The sequence below is a fragment of the Staurois parvus genome, unplaced genomic scaffold (assembly GCF_062004578.1).
Source record: "Staurois parvus isolate SC_StPar_1 unplaced genomic scaffold, SC_StPar_1.0 ptg001054l, whole genome shotgun sequence".
In the NCBI taxonomy this organism is placed as follows: domain Eukaryota; kingdom Metazoa; phylum Chordata; class Amphibia; order Anura; family Ranidae; genus Staurois; species Staurois parvus.
Genome location: NW_028318850.1, coordinates 835760 through 858309, shown reverse-complemented (window position 1 = coordinate 858309; position 22550 = coordinate 835760). Strand labels below are relative to the sequence as shown.

Genomic DNA, 22550 nt, shown 5'->3' with positions numbered 1-22550 from the left:
AATTGAACAGGTGTACCTAATAAAGTGGCCAGTGAGTGAATATATACACCTTATTGCCAAAAGTATTGGTCGGCCGGCCTTTCCACACACATGACCTGTAATGGCCTCCCACTCTTAGTCCGTAGGGTTCAATATTGAGTTGGCCCCGCCCTTTGCAGCTATAACAGCTTCAACTCTTCTGGGAAGGCCGTCCACAAGGTTTAGGAGGGTGTCTATGGGAAGGTTGGACCATTCTTCCAGAAGCACATTTGTCAGGTCAGGCACTGATGTCGGGGGAGGAGGCCTGGCCCACAGTCTCCGCTCTAATTCATCCCAAAGGTGTTCTATGCTGTTGAGGTCAGGACTCTGTGCAGGCCAGTCAAGTTCCTCCACCCCAAACTGGTACGCAGTCATGTTGGAGCAGGAAGGGGCCATCCCCAAACTCTTCCCACAAAGGTGGGAGCATGAAATTCTCCTGACAAACGCCACACCCCAACACGTCCATTGGATTGCCAGACAGAGAAGTGTGATTGGTCACTCAAGAGAACACGTGTCCACTGCTTTAGAGTCCAGTGGCGGCGTGCTTTACACAACGGCATCCGACGCTTTGCATTGCAATTGATGATATATATGAGCTCCTGAGAGCGACCCATTCTTTCACAAATGTTTGTAGAAGCAGTCCGCATGCCTAGGTGCTTGATTTTATACACCTGTGGCCATGGAGGTGATTGGAACACCTGAATCCAATGATTTGGAGGGCTGGCCCAATACGTTTGGCAATATATATACATACACAACAGGTAAAATAAGTATTGGAAGGGTCACTATTTTTCTCGGTAAATATTTCTAAAGGTGCTATTGACATGAAATTGTTACCACATGTCGGTAACAACCCATGCAATCCATACATACAAAAAAACCAAAACAAATAATTTCAGAAATTAAATTATGTGCAATAAAATGGAATGACACAGGGAAAAAGTACACACATGAAGAAAAGGAGGATCAAAAAGGCATGGAAAGCCAAGACACCAGCTGAAATCTATCAGTAATTAGAAAGCAATCCTGCCCCTTCCCAGTGCAAATTAATATCAGCTGGTTCAGTCTCAACTGATGGCCTGTAAAAAAAGTGTCTCATTACCAAGAAACATCTCATATTGGGTCAAAGCAAAGAGCTCTCTCAAAACCTTTGCAACCTTATTTTTGCAACACATACTGATGGCATTGGTTACAAAAGGGTTTCTAAACGTCTGATTGTTACAGTGAGCACTGTTGTGGCCATAATCCGGATGTGGAAATAACATAATTTCACCAAAAACCGTAAACGACCAGGTGCTCCTCACAAGATTTCTGACAGAGTAGTGAAACGAATTATCAGGAGAGTTGTCCAAGAGCCAAGGACCACTTGTGGAGAGCTTCAGAAAGTCCTGAAACCAGTAGGTACAATTTTTTCAAAGAAAAAAATAAGTACTGCACTCAACTACCATGGCCTTTATGCGCACTCACCACACAGGACTCCATTACTGAAGAAAAAGCTTGTTGAAGCTCATTTACAGTTTGCTGCACAACATTTAGACAAGCCTGTGAAATACTGGGAGAATATAGTCTGGTCAGATGAGACTAAAATTTAACTCTTTGGATGCCGTATTACACACCGTGTTTGGAGGTCAAATGGCACTGCACATCACCCCAAAAACACCATCCCAACAGTGAAGCATATGATCTCATATGTATAATACATGGGGGGGGGGATATGATCAACATGTATAATACATAAAGGGGGATATGATCTCCATGTATAATACATGGGGGGGAATATGATCAACATGTATAATACATGAGGGGGGGGGGATATGATCAACATGTATAATACATAAGGGGGGATATGATCTCCATGTATAATACATAAGGGGGGATATGATCTCCATGTATAATACATAAGGGGGGGATATGATCTCCATGTATAATACATAAGGGGGGATATGATCTCCATGTATAATACATAAGGGGGGGATATGATCTCCATGTATAATACATAAGGGGGGGATATGATCTCCATGTATAATACATAAGGGGGGATATGATCTCCATGTGTAATACATAAGGGGGGATATGATCTCCATGTATAATACATAAGGGGGATATGATCTCCATGTATAATACATAAGGGGGGATATGATCTCCATGTGTAATACATAAGGGGGGATATGATCTCCATGTATGATACATAAGGGGGGATATGATCTCCATGTGTAATACATAACGGGGGATATGATCTCCATGTATAATACATAAGAGGGGATATGATATCCATGTATAATACATAAGGGGGGATATGATCTCCATGTATAATACATAAGGGGGATATGATCTCCATGTGTAATACATAAGGGGGATATGATCTCCATGTATGATACATAAGGGGGGATATGATCTCCATGTGTAATACATAAGGGGGGATATGATCTCCATGTATAATACATAAGGGGGATATGATCTACATGTATAATACATAAGAGGGGATATGATCTCCATGTATAATACATAAGGGGGGATATGATCTCCATGTATAATACATAAGGGGGGGATATGATCTCCATATATAATATATAAGGGGGGATATGATCTCCATGTATAATACATAAGGGGGGATATGATCTCCATGTATAATACATAAGGGGGGATATGATCTCCATGTATAATACATAAGGGGGGATATGATCTCCATGTATAATACATAAGGGGGGATATGATCACAATGTATAATACATAAGGGGGGATATGATCTCCATGTATAATACATAAGGGGGGGGGGATATGATCTCCATGTATAAATACATCAGTGGTTCATATAGTGAACTTGGTGTAGAGTTATTCCCCCTGAGGCCATCACAGAGGACAAGGGGGCATGCTTTACATCTGGAGGAAAATACATTTAATCTCCAAACACAGAAAGGTTTCTTCACAGTGAGAGCTGTGAAAATGTGGACTAAACTCCCTCAAGAGTTGGTTGTGGCCAGCTCAGTGGATTACTTAAAAAAAGTCCTGGATTCTTTCTTGGATACATAGAATATAACTGGATATATCATTTACATGTAAAGTTGATCCAGGGAATATCTGATTGCCTCCCGGGGGATCAGGAAGGAATCTTTTCCCCTGCAGGAGCAAATTGGATCGTGCTTTGCTGGTTTTTTTTTGCCTTCCTCTGGATCAACTGTGGGTGTAGGATTATAACTTTTTTTTTTTTTTAATGGTTGAACTGGATGGACTTTTGACTTTTTTCAGCCAGACTAACTATGTAACTATAACTATTCAACACTTATTTTACCCGCTGAATTTTTAATATATAAAATATTATATATAATATGTTTATTTTTTTATTTATATGTTTGTTAATTTTTGATGTACAGTACATTTCAGTATTGGTGGATCATAGTTTATGGATGTCTCTTACCTGACACCTGTAGAGAGATTTTGGAAGTCACTTTATAGGGTGTCACATAAATTGAACAGATGTACTCCCCTTCATCACTTTCCAGGACATCCCGCATGGTGAGACTGCCGACGCCTCTTCTGAATTTCCTCTCCTCTATGTTGGACTTATTTCTATGTACTGTATGGATGCGATTTGTCAGTAGGTACACTGTGCGCACAGTGCCATTCAGTGATGTCATATCCCAGCGTACTGAAGCTGTTTGTAGGTCGAGATCCAGTACTGGCTGATCACTGTCAGTTAGAATACAGGGGAGCGTCACGTCTTGTCCTAGTGGTGCTTCTACATGTGACGGATTATCAATGATTTGTAATACTTAAAGAAAAGAAAAAAAGATAAATGTTCATTTGAAATAATACACACAGACAAACTCTCTTTGACCTTGAGAGAATACATGCAGGTTTCTGGATGACAGGTAGTTAAAAAAACAACAGGTAGATACATATATGAAATACAGATATGAAGGGAGTTGGTTCACTTGCCAAATGAAGTGTATTTCTGTCCACGCAGTTCTGAAAATTACACAGCTCTGTCACACAGTACAGGAATATCTGGACGAATAACCCCTATAGTGCAAACCTTATCCTATATGGAAGGTATATTGATGATATTATCATCATCTGGAACGGTACAGATTCCCAGCTGGAGGGGTTCCTTAAACATTGCAGTAACAATCCGTATGACATCACGTTCACTCATGTTATTGATGATGATAATCTGGTCTTCCTAGACCTTGAATTAAGACATGATATAAACGGTCAGATATGCTCAAAAACATATTTCAAACCCACAGCGGGGAATTCATATCTACACGCCAAGAGTAATCATCATCCGCAATGGATTCGTAATGTTCCCTTCGGACAGTTCTGCAGGCTACAACGTACGTGCACTATGAAAAAAGACTACTTGGAACAAAGTCTGATCCTTCAAAAGAAATTTGAGGAGAAAGGGTATGATGCACAGCTTATTCAAACAGCATGTAATAAATATTTAGCCCTTTATGATAGTAATTCCATAGATTGTACTGTCGTGGAAGCTGGTGTCCATTCTGAGACCACGACTGACATTTGCAATACAAACGTAGTACGTTTCTGTACTAGATATAGTAACAAAGCCTGGGATATCAAACACACTCTGTCGAAAAACTGGAACATTTTAAAAAACGACCCTACTCTAGGGAAGGTACTTCCTGATAAACCCACATTAATTTTCAGGAAACCTAGGGATCTCAGGAGCATAATAGCGCCTAGCAGAGTACGTAAAAGGAACTACCAGCAGACTTCTAACCCAGGTCCATGGTCAGTGCTATTCGACCAAAAGGGCAGCTACAGATGTAGCGTTCCCAATTGTGGCACATGTGGAGTCATATGGCATCGGAAAAAAGATTTTTTGAGCACAGACGGCAGGAGATTTTCCATTAAACAGTTTATTAACTGTGGGACTTCTTTTGTCATTTATGGCTTAATTTGCCCCTGTGGCCTACTGTATGTAGGCCGCACCTCATGGTGTCTTAGGACACGTATTAGCGAGCACAAAAGTAATATAAAATTGGCAAAAGATAAATATTCAGTCCCTCGTCATTTCAGAGAAACACATCAGAGCAACTACGATGGACTGAAAGTCTTTGGAATAGAAGCAATCACAAAGGACTTAGATAGTGGGAGGAGATACCAAGAACTCTGTAGAAGAGAAAGTTTTTGGATCTTCACATTGGGTACCTTGTCCCCTAGAGGTTTAAATGATGACCTGGAGATTCATACTCTTATTTAGTCACCAGAAAGTATGAATACAATTAGTGACCTCTACTGTTCCATCCCAATTTTAGGTTGCGATTCAAATACATTTGATGTATCTAGTGTATTGAATGTATTTGAAGTATGTATATATATATATATATGTATACATAATTTTTATATATATATTCTCTGTATTCAGCATTACATATACTGTTATCAACAGGAATGTTCTGAGTGTAAGGAATATGGTTATTTAGTATTAGCCCTGATAGTAATAATTGTTCCACTCACTGCTTCATACTATAAGGATACATCTGCCCCCCTGGTTTTTTTTTTTTTTTTTTTTTTCTTCTGCACATGCGCAGGTTAGGTTCACGCATGCGCAGTTAGAAGCATGGAGCAGTAGCGTGCGTTCCACAGGGTAAACCAGCAAGCAATGAGGGAAGTTCATGTCCTCCTTATGCAGCTGACTACAAATCCCCTTCATCAATGGATCGGGAAACGCATGCAGCTGCCTGGTGATATTTAGTTATATATATAAAATATACACAGCATCAGGATTGAAGGTGGGAGTGTGGATGTATACGTCTGTGAGTGTGTAAATGTATATACATGTGGATCTAAGAGCTCTGATCTAATCCTCTTCATTATCTGATCATGAAACGCATGCAGCTGCCTGGTAGTAGAAAATACAAAAAAATACAAAAAACACACAGCTCTGGGTTGAAGGTCTGAGTGTGGGTGGATTTGACTATATGGTTGGACATATATATATACATGGGGTTGTGACACTATGGACACTTAACCATCAAAATATCCGGTGATTAACAATCTGTATTAAGAACCTATGATTATTGTCACATTGATCGCTATATTTCCATCCAGCGTTATGACAAGTCCTCTGGATGAAGTATCCATGGGACACATTGTGCACTAATGCAACACGGAACATGACAATGTTTCATAACTGTGGAAGACCATTATCTCCTCTGGTGTCATAGTCAAATTGAGGGATTAGATGCACACCAAGTGGCGTATGCAATACAGTTGTGACCAAAATTATTCAACCCCCAATGCTGTAAAGGGGTTTAGGGACTATAGTGTACATTTGGAATTGTATTCAGAATCAAATCCTACAAGGACGTTGTAACTACCCAAATGCAACTAAAATGACATCAATTGTTTATGTAATACAGTAGTAAATGGTTCTTATGTGGTTTCTTCATTGCCACAATTATTCAACCCCTTAAAGACTACCACTCTGAAGAACAGAGGTTCATACAGGTGCTTTCCATCAGGTATTGAAAACACCTGTGGATGTCACCGAGCAGCAATCAAGCATAATAAGCACCAATTAGGCAGCTTTAAAATGACTGTGATACTCAGCTCCTTCTAGACATTTACTGGTGTGGTTACAAACATGGTGAAGGCAAGAGAATGGTCCAGGAAGACAAGAGAAGAGGTGATTTCTCTTCACAGGAAGGGCAATGGCTATAAGAAGATTGCAAAGATGTTAAACATACCAAGAGACACCTTAGGAAGCATCATTCGCAAATTCAAGGCAAAGGGCACTGTTGAAACGCTACCTGGTCGTGGCAGAAAGAAGATGCTGACTTCGACTGCTGTGCGCTACCTGAAGCGTAGAGTGGAGAGAAGTCCCCGTGTGACTGCTGAGGAACTGAGAAAAGATTTGTCAGATGTGGGTACAGAAGTTTCAGCCCAGACAATAAGACGCACACTGCGTAATGAAGGCCTCCGTGCCAGAACTCCCAGGCGTACCCCCTTGCTGTCTCCAAAGAATAAGAAGAGTCGACTGCAGTATGCCAAAAGCCATGTGGACAAACCACAAAAGTTGTGGGATAGTGTTCTGTGGACTGATGAAACAAAATTAGAACTGTTTGGGCCCATGGATCAACGCTATGTTTGGAGGAGGAAGAACAAGGCCTATGATGAAAAGAACACCTTGCCTACTGTGAAGCATGGTGGAGGGTCAATCATGCTTTGGGGCTGTTTTGCTTCTGCAGGTACAGGGAAGCTTCAGCGTGTGCAAGGTACCATGAATTCTCTTCAGTACCAGGAGATATTGGATGGAAACGTGATGCAGTCCGTCACACACCTGAGGCTTGGGAGACGTTGGACCTTTCAACAGGACAATGATCCCAAGCATACCTCCAAGTCCACTAGAGCATGGTTGCAGAGGAAAGGCTGGAACATTTTGGAGTGGCCATCGCAGTCACCAGACTTAAATCCGATTGAGAACCTCTGGTGGGACTTAAAGAAAGCAGTTGCAGTGCGCAAGCCTAAGAATGTGACTGAACTGGAGGCCTTTGCCCATGAAGAATGGGCGAAGATACCCGTAGATCGCTGCAAGACACTTGTGTCAAGCTATGCTTCACGTTTAAAAGCTGTTATAACTGTAAAAGGATGCTGTACTAAGTACTAAGATTGAATGTCACTTGGGGGTTGAATAAAACTGATAATGCTGTGAGCACAGAAAAGACATTTGTGGTTATTTCATTATAACTGTTATGTTATATTTGTCTGACCTACAAGTGCCTCTTTAATGTAAATGTAAGCAAGATGACTGAATGATCAAAAGCAATGTCAAACTGGCCAAAACACTCAATTTCAGTGGGGGTTGAATAATTTTGGTCACAACTGTATATGGTTTTTTTTTTTTTTTTTTTTTTTTTTTTTTATATATATATATTTTTAAGATACATATTTTATATAGGTTTTTTATGTTCTCTATGTATTTTATTCATTTTATAATTTATATGTTATATCTCTCTCTAATGGCATTGTAAATATTGATGGTTAGTTTATGAGATTTTGGCCCCTCCTACTATCCTGAGAATGCCCAACCCGGGTAGGGAGGGCTTATTTTTAGTCCAGAGATATGGGTATATATAGGAGGGTGCACGTATGGTTCAGTTAGCTCTGAGGAAGAAGGGACTCCCTTCGAAACGCGTCAGCTGTACTGAACACCTATTCCCCTGATGGGACTCATGTTATCTTCAAGTCCCTGAGAGGACTTACATGCCTGATTTTATTCGCTGTTTGTGAGTATGTTTTTTACAAGTAATAAATTTTGGTCGCTGAGGTAATGCGCAAGGCTGGTGCGCTTCTTGTTTTTTATTTCATTTTACAGTGCTGATTGGGCTTCCCCAGCCTTGGTTTGGAGCTGCACAGCCCTTTATGCAGTGGTGTTCGTTCTCCCCAGGCCTGGTTCCATCTTGTGCCACCTGTCTGAGTCTTGGAGCGCAGGAGAATTCTTTTTCGTTTTGACAGGGAAGAAGACCTGATTTTTCTCTGCTGCAGTTAAGCAAAACATACAGGTCTTGTCCCTCCCCTGGCCTGTGATTGGACAGTGAGAAGAGAAGCATCAGACTGTTCTTGTCTCTGTCACTCTGCTGTCTCCTCCTATCAACATGCTCCTTGTTAGCACTGTGGAATGCCTGATTGGCTCTGCTGTACAGAGACTGTACGAGGGAGAGAGAGAGAGAGAGAGAAAGGAGAGAGAGAGGAGGAGAGAGAGAGGGAAGGAAAGGAGAGAGAGGGGAGAGAGGGGGAGAAATAGAGAGAAGGGGGGGAAAGGAGAGAGAGAGAGAGGGAGGGAGAGAGAGAGAGGGGGGGGAGAGAGAACAAGAAAGAAGGAAGGAAGGAAGGAAGGAAGGAAGGAAGGAAGGAAGGAAGGAAGGAAAGGAAGGAAGGAAGGAAAGAAAGAAAGAAAGAAAGAAAGAAAGAAAAAGGGGGGGGGGGTTCTGGGGAGGAGAGAAAAAGAAGAAGGAAAGAAAGAAAGAGAGAGGGGGGGAGGGAGAGAGAGAGAGAAAGGAGAGAGAGAGGAGGAGAGAGAGAGGGAAGGAAAGGAGAGAGAGGGGAGAGAGGGGGAGAAATATAGAGAAGGGGGGGAAAGGAGAGAGAGAGAGAGGGAGGGAGAGAGAGAGTGGGGGGGAGAGAGAACAAGAAAGAAGGAAGGAAGGAAAGAAGGAAGGAAGGAAGGAAGGAAGGAAGGAAGGAAGGAAGGAAAGAAAGAAAGAAAGAAAGAAAGAAAGAAAGAAAAAGGGGGGGGGGGTTCTGGGGAGGAGAGAAAAAGAAGAAGGAAAGAAAGAAAGAGGGGGGAGGGAGAGAGAGAGAGAAAAAGGGAGAGAGAAAAAGAGAGAGAGAGAGAGAGAGAGAGAGAGAGAGAGAGAAAGAAAGAGAGAGAGAAAGGGGGGGGGCTGGGGAGAAGGAGAGAAAAAGAAGAAGGAAAGAAAGAAAGAGGGGGGGGGGAGAGAGAGAGAGAGAGAGAGAGAGAAAGGAGAGAGAGCAAAAGAAAGAAAGAAGGAAAGAAAAAAAGAAAGAAAGAAGGAAAGAAAGAAGGAAAAAGAAAGAAAGAAAGAAAGAAAAAGAGAAAGAAAGAAAGAAAAACGGGGGGATAGAGAGAAAGAAAGATAGGGGGAGAGAGAAGGGGGGGACACCTGCAGTGCTGCAGGAGATGAGGGGAGACGATTGCGGGGGGAGCATACAGGAGCCCAGAGCAGCAGGAGATGAGGGAAGCTGGTTGCGGGGGGGGGGGGGGGGGAGCATACAGGAGCCCAGAGCAGCAGGAGATGAGGGAAGCTGGTTGCGGGGGGGGGGGGGAGCATACAGGAGCCCAGAGCAGCAGGAGATGAGGGAAGCTGGTTGCGGGGGGGGGGGGGGGAGCATACAGGAGCCCACTGCAGCAGGAGATGGATAGGAGGGGCAGCCGGGCGGCACATAGAGGATTCAGACTGTGCATTTCTCTCCTGCAGCAACTGATTGCCTGCAGGAGGGAGAGGAGGAAAAGTGGGCATTCAGTGGCAGCAGTTGAGAAATGCACGGTCTGGTTCCTCTATGTGCTGCCCGCCTGCCCCTCCTGGTGGCCCCGACCCACCGGGCAAATGTCCTGTGTGCCCTATGGCCAATCCGGGCCTGTCACCAGGTCAGGGGGTTCCCTCTTTGTGCCTCTTGCCAGTGTCGATGTCAGCTGCTTTATCCAAAGCCGGGATCCCAGCTGACACTGCATGTTAACCCTTCCGTCAGTGTCTTAGGGGTCAGTTCACACCATTAATCACACTGGAAGTCGCTGTGTGCTGCTGTGCGATTCTAATGTGATCCTTTGAATGGTCTGAAATCTCTCTGGGCCACACCAAGCTTAGTGCATACAAAAACACACAGCAACCGGTATGCATGGTACTACTGTATCATCTAATCCAGTGCATGCAAACACACTACATTTGTGACACTGCCATCCACTGCAGACTGCAAATCACTCCGACTATGGCCTGCATAAGAACTTTGTGTTTTCTTTATGATGTTTGCGCTGAAGATAAGAGGATTTTTCTGTTATGTTTTTTCTGGAGTTGAGTGAATTTCATGTTGCTGCTTGGCTTGCATTTAAAGACCAATCAACAGTTTTATATTTAGTCCTCATGCACACTGGATGTTTCTACTGTGATGGATTTGGTAAAATGCCTATTCTGTTTCCTGTTTAAAATATACACTTTATACATATTTATTTTTATTCTTTTATACTTTTTCATATTTCTAAATATATGTGTTGTATATATATATTTTGTCTGCTGGGCTTTGCAGTCCTCCTTAACTTGTTTTGTTCAGAGTGATGTTCTCAACCCCTCCCTTCGCACTGAGAGGATTTTACTTAGATTTTGAGTATGTGAGGGGGAGTAAAAAAAAGATAACGGGCGAGAAGCAAGCTTCAAGTTTCTACATTTCTCCTATATTTCAGCCAAGCAAAATGTGCCTTTTAGAATGTGACTGTATTTACGTAATAGTGACGTAAACTCTATTGTTCTCTATGTATAAAAGGTTAAGCACCGCCCTGCAATAAACAGAGATGAGATGATGTGAAAGTGGTTGTACTGGACAGTTGTCCGTGTAATTATTTTCCGGTGTGCACACAATCCATATCTCAAAATTAGGAACAGCAGCAGAAATCCTACCCTGAGCCCGATTGTGGTTCTCCCAACCTTTTTAGCTGGCTGCCGAACGAGGGGTCCCAGGTTCTGACCGATGGAAGTCCGCGCGAGAGACTGAGCGGCTGGCCGGGACAGACCAAAAGGGATTTGCGCACCCCTGAGAGTACGGTAGGTACTTTTTATACTTACCACTGTACGATTTGTTTCTGTCCAGTCTTAGCTGCCAGTTTTGTCAGCTTCCAGAGGTCATCGAGAGCGGCAGGTAATTTTTATTTCTCGCCTGGGGCTGTTTAACGAACCTGCCATTGGATCTCTGCTGACTGTGTATTTGTTCAGTGTCTGTCGTCCTGTGCGACTGTGATAACTCAGTAGACTGAAAGATAAGTTGCAATGAGATTTCTGACCAGGTGAGCTGTCGGCCCCTGGAAGACGGAACCTTGAGATAAGCGTCTACAGACGGTGACTCGGGGTTGACGGTGTGAGACCCCTGAGGGTGTAGGTGTAATGTCCTGTTCTGAGTGTATTTGTGGATTACTGTTTGTTCTGAGATAAGACAGAAAGCAGCGGAGGAGGGATATTAACCTAATAGTTGCCCACGCTGCCTCTGAAACCGTTAGCTGAGACTACGGTGAAAGAACAGAACAGAGTGAGAAGAGCTTGGATACGAATTGGGTGGCCCAGAGAGAGGGGGGGAAGATGGGTCAGAAGACAGCCAAGCCAGAAAGGATTGCTAGCATGTGATATTGTGAAGAGGAGAGAAGGAAGTGAAGCAGTTAAAAAGTCATCTAAAGTAGCGAAAGTTTGTAAGCTGAAGGTCAGCGTTGCCTGACTTCAGCCGGAGGACTGGCATAAATTATTGCAGCAACAGAGAGGAATGTTATGTGATAAAGGTTTGCTGAACGTGACAGAAGTTTGGTACAGAACTGGAAAACTGTTGCATAAAGAAGGATAGTTGGAAGAAATTCAAGAAAATGGTGATTGTACATTGTATGTGTATCACAAAATTAAAAATGGAAGTGTGCTAAAACCACCGCCCTATGTTGGAATGTGGGGCGGAGGAGGGGAGGGACAGCACTGCCCTTCGTCTAACGCCTACTTTATTCCCACCACCCCAGCCCTGTCCAGTACACTTCCCACCAGCAGCCATCTTGCTGCACCTGTATTGTCACTTCCTGTCCAGCCCAGTGCACTTCTGCCTGGCGGCCATCTTGGTACACCCGGAAGGCCTAAATAAGGCATATACCCAGTTCTCCCTGTTCTAAACCAGGATGGTTCCTACCACACTCCCGTTTTCCCCAATATGGAAGTATCACCTTCACAAGCCGGATACATGAATGACAATGTATTCGAGTCGGATGATCAACAATTGCAAGCGACAAGGGCGCCAATAGATTTGACTCCCAAACCCATACACAGTGGGTTACAACCTAAACAGGAACAGTACACAAGACAGCCCCGACATTCAAGATTACCGAAAGGGGCACCGGTAATGTATGTCGCTTTTACTCCATCACAAGCAGCGGCTTTAGTGACGAGTCTGCCTGACCCAGAGAAACAGCCAATGCCCTTTTATCACAGGGTAGTGCAGATACAAGAAACTTACTCAGCTGCTTGGAAAGACCTGCTCAGTCTATGCCAAATTAAAGCAGGACATGTTTTCTGGCCAGTTATGCAGACGGCCTTCAATGATGCCTGCCTGACAAGTGTTATTTCCTATTCTTCAGGCGTGGAGTTCTGTGCCCAGCTCCACGACTGGGCAAAGGAGAAATTGGCGGATCAGACTACCACAATTCAAGACATCACCCAAGATAAAGGGGAGTCTGTGGAAAAGTATTATGCCAGACTCATACAGGCCTTTGATGATCTGGGCTTCTCTCAATATGAAAAGGCACACACACACATGCTCTCAACTGCTTTTGTCTCAGGGCTCAAAGAGGATATCAGGAAAAGGTCTGATGGTGGCCCGCCCTGAATACCGCTCTATGAAGATGTCTGACTTACTGTTGGTGGCCAGAGGCATAGAAAACCAAAAAGGGTAAAAAACCAGCGCCCCTTATGGTGGTCAGTGACGAAGATCCCACCTACACTCGTCCACCACCATTGTCCAATAAGAGGGAAAGGATCACCTGTTATAACTGTGGGAAACGGGGACACTTTAGAAGAGAATGCAGAGCCCCAAGATATCCCAGAGAAGACAGGGACCCCCGGGAAGGGCAGCGCGAACATCAACCACCACGCCCCAACTCTCGTTAGGAAATGGGCAAACCCGTGTCACCCCTTATGGCAGTATCCTCGAACAAGACTGGGGGACCGTGTAGCTGTAATCCAGGATATTCCCCAACCTAAAGCAGCTAAACAACTGCATGCCTTTCTTGGACTCATATCCTACTGCAGGGCATGGATCCCTGATGCATTGGTCCTTATGCAACCACTCTATGATGCTCTCAAGTCTGTGCCATTTACCTTGTCAAGCGAGGCCCTGGACAATTTTATTCTGCTGAAGCAAGCAATATCCACCGATCCTGCCTTGGGAATTCCAGATTATGAGAAAGCTTTCAAACTGTTTGTCTCAGAAAAGCAAGGTCAAGCCACGGGGGTCCTAGCTCAAGAATATGGAGGGCAAACCAGACCCATTGGGTTCTATTCTTGCCATTTGGACCCCGTAGCTAGGGGTGGTTCTTCATGTCTAAGAGCTGTCTTCGCTGTTCAAGCACTGTTGGACAAAACTTCAGACCTCGTTTTAGCACACCCCCTGCTTCTTCTGGCACCGCATGACATTGCTGCCATCCTGAATCAGGTACAACCCCAACACCTGTCCACGGCCAGACATCTACGGTTGCAAATCTCCCTCCTCATTCCTGACAATGTGACCCACCAAAGGTGTCTCACCCTCAACCCAGCCACCCTTCTGCCATTTTTCGAGGGGGGAGAAGAAGGCGAAGGTGAAGAAGGAGACCCCTGCACTACTCCACATGACTGCCTTGAAATGATGCGTATGGAAACCACACATCTCCCTACAGTGAGTGAAATTCCTCTGGAAAACCCTGATTACACACTTTTTGTGAATGGCTCCAGATATGCAGATGAAGGAGGCAAGTACCACACAGGTTATGCTGTGACCTCGGAATTTGAAATTCTACAAGCAGGAGCATTATCACCAACTTTATCTGCCCAGGAAGCAGAGCTTCAAGCCCTCACTACAGCGTGTAAAATGGCAGAAGGAAAAAGAGCCAATATTTACACAGACTCAAGGTACGCCTTTGGAGTAGCTCATGACTTCGGTATCATCTGGAAAGCCAGAGGCTGGAACACCGGTAAAACAAGGCCCAGCCATCAAGGATTTAATGGATGCACTGCTCCTGCCTGACCAAGTGGCTGTCTTGAAGGTTAAAGCACATGGTAAACTGAATTCTCAAGAGGCCAGAGGGAACCACTTGGCGGATGTAGCTGCCAAAGAAGCAGCAAAAAAACAACGAAAAACGTCCGAGGTGGCCGAAGAGGAGAGTGAGACCTCAGCACAGATACGTTTGGTGGTGCATGTGCCATCTGACAAGCAATACCTGATCTCTATGCAAATGGCTGCTTATACAGAAGAAAGGCTGGAATGGAGTGATAAAGGAGCAGACTACGATGGAGAATTGCATTCGATGAAAGGAAAAACTTGTTTACCGAAACATATGTATCCAGCAGTTGTCCAATGGGCACATGGACATGCACATCTCTCTAAGAACTTAATGAATTTACTGATCAGCAAGTATTACTGGGCTCCAGGGATAACTACTTTAACCAGAAATTACTGCGCCTCGTGTGTAGTATGTGCAAAATGCAACCCAGGGAGGACGGAAAAGACACCGCAGAAACATCTGGCAAAACCCCTTATCCATTCCAGAGGGTACAGATTGATCATATACAGATGCCAAAAAGTGGCCGATATGAATATGCCCTAGTGGTGGTGGACATGTTCTCTGGTTGGCCGGAAGCCTATGCTGTTACAAACATGACAGCCAAGGTCACGGCTAAGAAACTACTGAGTGAGATAGTCTGTAGATTTGGGGTCCCAGAGGTGATAGAGAGTGATCAGGGTCCAGCTTCATAGCAACCCTTACAAAAGAGATTTGGACAGCACTGGGGGTCGTGTTGGCCCTACACACCCCATATCACCCTCAAAGCATTGGGAAGGTAGAAAGGATGAATGGGACTCTAAAAAACAGGATTCTAAAGATGGCCCAAGAGACTAACATGAGTTGGCCAGACAGTTTGCCCATTGCTCTGTTTAGTGTCAGACACACCCTCTGGGGGAAACATGCCCTGTCCCCTTATGAGATTTTGTTTAGCTCAGCCCCAAAACTTGGCTGTTACTTTCCGCAACAGTTGCAATTACAATCTGATGTGTTAGCTGATTATGTGACTGCATTATCACGTGAATTAACCCGTATCCATGTCCAAGTGTTTTCTCCATTCCAGATTCTGAGTCAGATACAGGAACTCACAGCCTATTACCCGGAGATTGGGTATTAGTAAAGACATTTATGAGGAAACATTCCCTTGAGCCAAGATATGATGGTCCATTCCAAGTTCTGCTGACCACAGCCACTTCTGTCAAAGTGGCCGGGAAGAACACTTGGATACACGCCTCCCACTGCAAGAAAGTCCCAACCCCTGAGGAAAAGGTGTCATCTACACCATGACAACTATGTTGTATATCCTTTTTCTTATGAGTCTGACAGAGGCTCAACAGGTGAATTTCACCGAAATAGGTGACACCACTATATTTTGGTACAACTCATCCAACACTCATGTAGCTATTTTCATCTTTGATTTCTGTAGTATAGATCCCATGTGGTGCTATGACCATAATCCATATGATCTTGACACAACGAGCATGTTCCGATAGTAGTGACCAGGTATACATATGTGTCATGGATGATTACTGGGGACCAAAAGATTAGAACCAGATTGGAAGGGATTTGGACTGGTGAGTATGTTCTTGCAAAGGTCATTATGCCTCTCCATATCCTAACAGAAAATACCCCTGACACACACTGACTCAGCATCTAGGCACAGGAGGAAGCGAACAGCTCCCTCCGGAAGTTTTGATCCACATGTGTATATAGATGCCATTGGAGTCCCAAGGGGGGTGCCTAATAAATTTAAAGCCAGAGACCAAGTAAAAGCAGGCTTCGAATTTCTGATCCCCATAATAACTGTTAATAAAAATGTAGATTGGATAAATTACATATATTACAAGCAACAGAGGTTTTTGAATTACACCAGAGATGTCCTCCAAGGAATCGTTGACCAGTTAACCCCTACATCCTATATGATAAAGGAGGTGTCTGTAAAATGATAGAAGGAACCGAAACATGTTGTACATATATTCCTGACAATACTGGCTTGAATGGTAAGGTTACTCTGGCTATAAAGAAATTAGAAGATCTGTCAGTGGAGCTGAAGAAGAACTCAGGTATTACAGACCCGTGGGATCAATATTTTAGCTGGATGAGTGTTTGGCAAAAAGTGCTCGCCCAAATAGGGGTAACGGTAATAATAATTCTAGTTCTTTTCGCTCTGATTGTATGTTGTATTCTACCATTTGTAAAGGAGTTAATAAGCAAGGTTGTAGACAACAGCACACCTATATTTCTCCATCAAGAAGAGGAGGACCCTTTTGTGATGGAAGAGGATAAACCTTTTCACTCCTCTACGGTCCCTCCCCGTCAACAGCAATTTCACAATTTTGTAGGCATCTGACTTCCTTATGTACAAAGTCTGTGGCAAGGGAGGTGATGAAATAGTCATCATCTGTCAAACGTGCAGCATAAAAGAGTTCCAAGGACAGATGAGCTAGGCTTTATAGGGACAGAATAAAATAGTCATTTTAAGGGGGGACTGTGATGGATTTGGTAAAATGCCTATTTTGTTTCCTGTTTAAAATACACATTTTATACATATTTATTTTGTCTGCTGTGCTTTGCAGTCCTCCTTAACTTGTTGTGTTCAGAGTGATGTTCTCAACCCCTCCCTTCGCACTGAGAGGATTTTACTTCGATTTTGAGAATGTGAGGGGGAGTGAAAAAAAGATAACGGGCGAGAAGCAAGCTTCAAGTTTCTACATTTCTCCTATATTTCATCCAAGCAAAATATGCTTCTTAGAATATGACTGTATTTACGTAATAGTGACGTAAATTCTATTGTTTTCTATGTATAAAAGGTTAAGCACCGCCCTGCAATAAACAGAGATGAGATGATGTGAAAGTGGTTGTACTGGACAGTTGTCCGTGTAATTATTTTCCGGCGTGCACGCAATCCATATCTCAAAATTAGGAACAGCAGCAGAAATCCTACCCTGAGCCCGATTGTGGTTCTCACAAACTTTTTACTACAGCGGCTGTTTTTGGCTTTTGGCATTTTTTTTCTACAGCCAGTAAACTCCCCAGCATGTTATCCTACGTGTCCCTCTCCAGCATGTTATCCTGTGTGTCCATCCCCGGCATGTTATCCTACGTGTCCATCCCCAGCGTGTTATCCTGTGTGTCCATCCCCGGCATGTTATCCTATGTGTCCATCCCCAGCGTGTTATCCTATGTGTCCATCCCCGGCGTGTTATCCTACGTGTCCATCCCCGGCGTGTTATCCTATGTGTCCATCCCCGGCATGTTATCCTACGTGTCCATCCCCGGCATGTTATCCTACGTGTCCATCTCCAGCATGTTATCCTATGTGTCCATCCCCGGCATGTTATCCTACGTGTCCACCCCCAGCATGTTATCCTATGTGTCCATCCCCGGCATGTTATCCTATGTGTCCATCCCCGGCATGTTATCCTATGTGTCCATCCCCAGCATGTTATCCTATGTGTCCATCCCCAGCATGTTATCCTATGTGTCCATCCCCGGCATGTTATCCTATGTGTCCATCCCCAGCATGTTATCCTATGTGTCCACCCCCAGCATGTTATCCTAAGTGTCCATCCCCAGCATGTTATCCTATGTGTCCATCCCCAGTATGTTATCCTATGTGTCCATCCCCAGTATGTTCTCCTATGTGTCCATCCCCAGTATGTTATCCTATGTGTCCATCCCCGGCATGTTATCCTATGTGTCCATCCCTGGCATGTTATCCTATGTGTCCATCCCCGGCATGTTATCCTATGTGTCCATCCCCAGTATGTTATCCTATGTGTCCATCCCCAGCATGTTATCCTATGTGTCCATCCCCAGCATGTTCTCCTATGTGCCCATCCCCGGCATGTTATCCCATGTGTCCATGCGCACATAGGCTTTAATTGGCGTTTTATGGCTGGGAAAAAAACCAGGACTAGTGGGTTTCAAGAGGAATTTTTTAGCTGTAAAAATGCTCTACCACTAAAAAACATGGTAAAATGCAGCAAAAGGTGGTAAAACACATCAAACCGGCATTTTTGGACCATTTTTTAGAAATTTTTTAGGGTTAAAAAACTATAAAAGCGCAAACGCTGCAAAACATAGCTAGACATGAATGCAAAGATGCTAAAAAACGCTGAAAAACTTGCATTTTTAACGTGACTTTAACAGCGTTATTAAAACACCCCGTGTGCATGAGGACTTAAAGCGGAGTTCCACTCATTATGTAAAAAAATAAAAGTCACTGGTGCGACTTTGATTTGACTTTACATTCACTGGACTAAAGTTGAATCAATTTACGTACCAATGCAGTGCAGGAACTACTTTGAAGTCACACAGATTTGAATGGTACTCATTGGGAAACGTGGGGTGGGACTTGTCATGCGACCCCCCCAAAATCACATGGCAAGTCGTACAAGTGTGAATGGACTCCAAGTCACCGGTCACACTGCTGCGATTTAAAATCACGCAATTCGTGTGCAATTTCAGTACGATTTTAGGTGCGATTTCTGAAGACTTTATTGCTACTTGTGACGATTTCTTGCAATTTGCAGTGCGATTTCCATTACATTCTATGTATGTGAAATCCCAACAAAACTGCAGAAAAAGTAAGGCAAGAACTACTTTAGAAATCACGCCGCAGCAATTCGCACATGTTAAGACACCGACATTCACATTCATTAGATTTCAATTCGCAAATCGCACAGGTTTGACCGGGCACTAAGTCTTGGTTCACACCACTGTGACCTGGAAGTTGCATGACTTAAACTGCGACTTCCTGACAACTTGAGTACTACTTTGATGCAACTTTGAAGTGACTTTGAAGCGACTTTCAGGGAATGCCTGGGTAATCTTCCTGTAATGTTGTATCCAAATCACATCAATATAGATGGGGAGCCAACTTAAAGGTGACTTCCATTAACCACTCCCCGTCCGGCCTATGTATATAAATGGCTGGACGGTGGCAGTGCAGGAGCGGGTTGCTGTTCATAAACGGCGCCCAATATTTTGGATTGTGCACACTCCCTGGGAGCGCGCAGCACCGCAATCCAGACACAGCGGAACACCAATCGCTGTACAGGACCTTTGTGTTAGGTCCCGATGATATGATCACTGATTGGCCAATCAGTGATCACATAAATAGGTGTAAGCAAGATGTCACTTCTAACATCACTGCTTACTACATGTGAAATTTGTGAATGATTACAGAGATCACGTGGTACAGGGCTATTCACAACAGTCTTGTACCATGTGACAAGCTGTGACCAATCACAGCTCACACAGTATTTCTCAATGGCTGCAAGAATGCAGCCAGAGAGAAGGAGAAATGATTGCTTTTACAGCCTTTATGGGTGTAAAAGCAATCAGTGTAAAAAAAAAATCTTCATTACCTCCCACAAGTAGCACAGTGTCACCATGGTGACATTGTACTGCTAGGGTGACAGTATGATAAAAAAAACCCCCATAAATAATAATATAAAAAAAAAATAAAAATGTAAAAACTTTTTTTTGAAAAATTATAATTTTTATAAACTAATTTGGGTTTTTTTTTTTACTAAAAAGATAATTGAATACATTTTGGCCAAGATTTATAAGAAAAGATTATTTATTTGCTAAATCTTATAAGAAAAACACAAATTGTTTTCAAAATTTTTGGACTTTTTTATTTATATAGCAAAAAAAATAAAAACCCCAGTGGTGAATAAATACCACCAAAATAAAGTTTTATCTGTCTCAAAAAAATGCTGAAAAAATTCAAATGGGTACAGTGTTGCATGACCGTGCAATTGCCATTCAAAGTGCGACAGCGCTGAAAGCTGAAAATGTGCCTGGACTGGAAGGGAGTAAAAGTGTCCGGACATGAAGTGGTTAAAGTCTATGGGCACACGTCGGATAGAAGTCGCCTTGAAGTAGTACAGGAACCTTTTCAAAAGTCGGAGTGACTTCAGTAGTGCTAAGATGGTTCTCATTGACTAACATGGGATGTCGTGCGACTTGGGGGTCTCGCAAGCCGGATCCTAAGTCGTGGCAGTGTGAACCGAGTCCCTAGTCACGCCGATCCGACTTCCAGTGAAGTCACATGATTTTAAAGTCGGATGTCATACCGACCTGAGGGGCAACTTGCAAGACATCTGCGGCTTGCAAGACACAGAGATCTATGAAAGTCGCACCTGAATTAGCGCATTCACTACTTTATAAATTGGTGCGGCAAAGTCGGAATCGCACCGATATGACTGCTCTAATGGGGTGTGACTTGCCATGTGATTTCAAACTCGCATGGCAAATCGCCTGGCAAGTCACACTCGCTGTAACTGAGCACTAAGAGATTTAATGTTTCTAGTTACAGATCTTTTCTTTTCTTTAAAACGGATATTTACTTACTTCAAGCCTGAAAGCAAACAGAACAAGTTCCAACAAAAAGTGACATTGTAACTCTTCACGATTGCTTGCAAATTGCTGAGCTCAGACAAGAAGAGACGGAATATCACTTACCTGCTTCTGAGCAGAAGAACAGAAAGAAGAAGAAAAGAGTCCCAAATACTCGTGAGACTTGAGATCTCTGTTTCTTTTCGTTGTCCATTTTGGCCAAGGATCTCCTCCTAAGGAGTCCAGATTAAATCGCAGTCGTGGCACTTCTCATCCTAACACGATCCTTCATGAACATGATGTTCATGTCCAGCTGGAAATAATCTGGAAGGAGTTTTACTTTCACTTACAATGTAGTTACTGAGTGACTTCTGATAACCAACAGGCAGCATTAACCGCAAAGAAATATTTCCTCATAGCTGTAACTATAACTACGAAAAAAAAAATTCCCAGATGTCAGAAAGTAATGTTAGGTAAGGATTTTGTGATGCACCTAGCTCAGGGCTAAATATCTGACCTACCCTGCCCCGTCCCTAATTCATCAAAAATTGTCTCATGAAATGACACTGCCTCACTGAGAGTGGTACAGGGCACACAGCAGGGCACAGGGCACACAGTACGGCATGGGGCACACAGCAGGGCACAGGGCACACAGCATGGCATGGGGCACACAGCAGGACACACAGCAGGGCACAGGGCACACAGCATGGCATGGGGCACACAGCAGGGCACAGGGCACACAGCAGGGCACGGGGCACACAGCAGGGCACAGCAGGACACACAGCAGGGTACAGGGCACAGCAGGACACACAGCAGGACACACAGCAGGGTACAGGACACACAGCAGGGTACAGGGCACAGCAGGACACACAGCAGGGCACACAGCAGGGTACACAGCAGGGTACAGGACACACAGCAGGGCACACAGCAGGGTACAGGGCACAGCAGGACACACAGCATGGCATGGGGCACACAGCAGGACACACAGCAGGGTACAGGGCACAGCAGGACACACAGCAGGACACACAGCAGGGTACACAGCAGGGTACAGGACACACAGCAGGGCACACAGCAGGGTACAGGGCACAGCAGGACACACAGCATGGCATGGGGCACACAGCAGGACACACAGCAGGGCACGGGACACACAGCAGGGCACAGCAGGACACACAGCAGGGTACACAGCAGGGTACAGGACACACAGCAAGGTACAGGGCACAGTAGGACACACAGCAGGGCACACAGCAGGGTACAGGGCACAGCAGGGTACACAGCAGGGTACAGGACACACAGCAGGGTACAGGGCACAGCAGGACACACAGCAGGACACACAGCAGGGCACAGGGCACACAGCACGGCACAGGGCACACAACAGGGCACAGCAGGACACACAGCAGGGTACAGGGCACAGCAGGACACACAGCAGGGCACACAGCAGGGTACAGGACACACAGCAGGGTACAGGGCCCAGCAGGACACACAGCAGGACACACAGCAGGGTACACAGAAGGGTACAGGGCACACAGCAGGGTACACAGAAGGGTACAGGGCACACAGCAGGGTACACAGAAGGGTACAGGGCACAGCAGGACACACAGCAGGGTACAGAGCACAGTAGGACACACAGCAGGGCACACAGAAGGGTACAGGG

The 22550-nt window shown here is 44.3% G+C and overlaps 1 protein-coding gene across 1 annotated transcript in view; it reads right to left on the bottom strand.

Moving 5' to 3' along the window:
- Positions 1 to 21191, bottom strand: part of LOC149440765 (uncharacterized) — a 77219-nt gene extending 56028 nt beyond the window's left edge. The window contains exons 1-2 of the mRNA XM_089658169.1: positions 21026 to 21191; positions 3434 to 3787 (exon numbers count right to left, since the gene is read on the bottom strand). Of these exons, the coding sequence (XP_089514295.1) occupies positions 3434 to 3787; positions 21026 to 21113 (442 nt within the window). The 5' untranslated portion in view covers positions 21114 to 21191. The remainder of the gene's footprint in view (positions 1 to 3433; positions 3788 to 21025) is intronic.
- Between the last annotated feature and the right edge of the window lie 1359 nt (positions 21192 to 22550).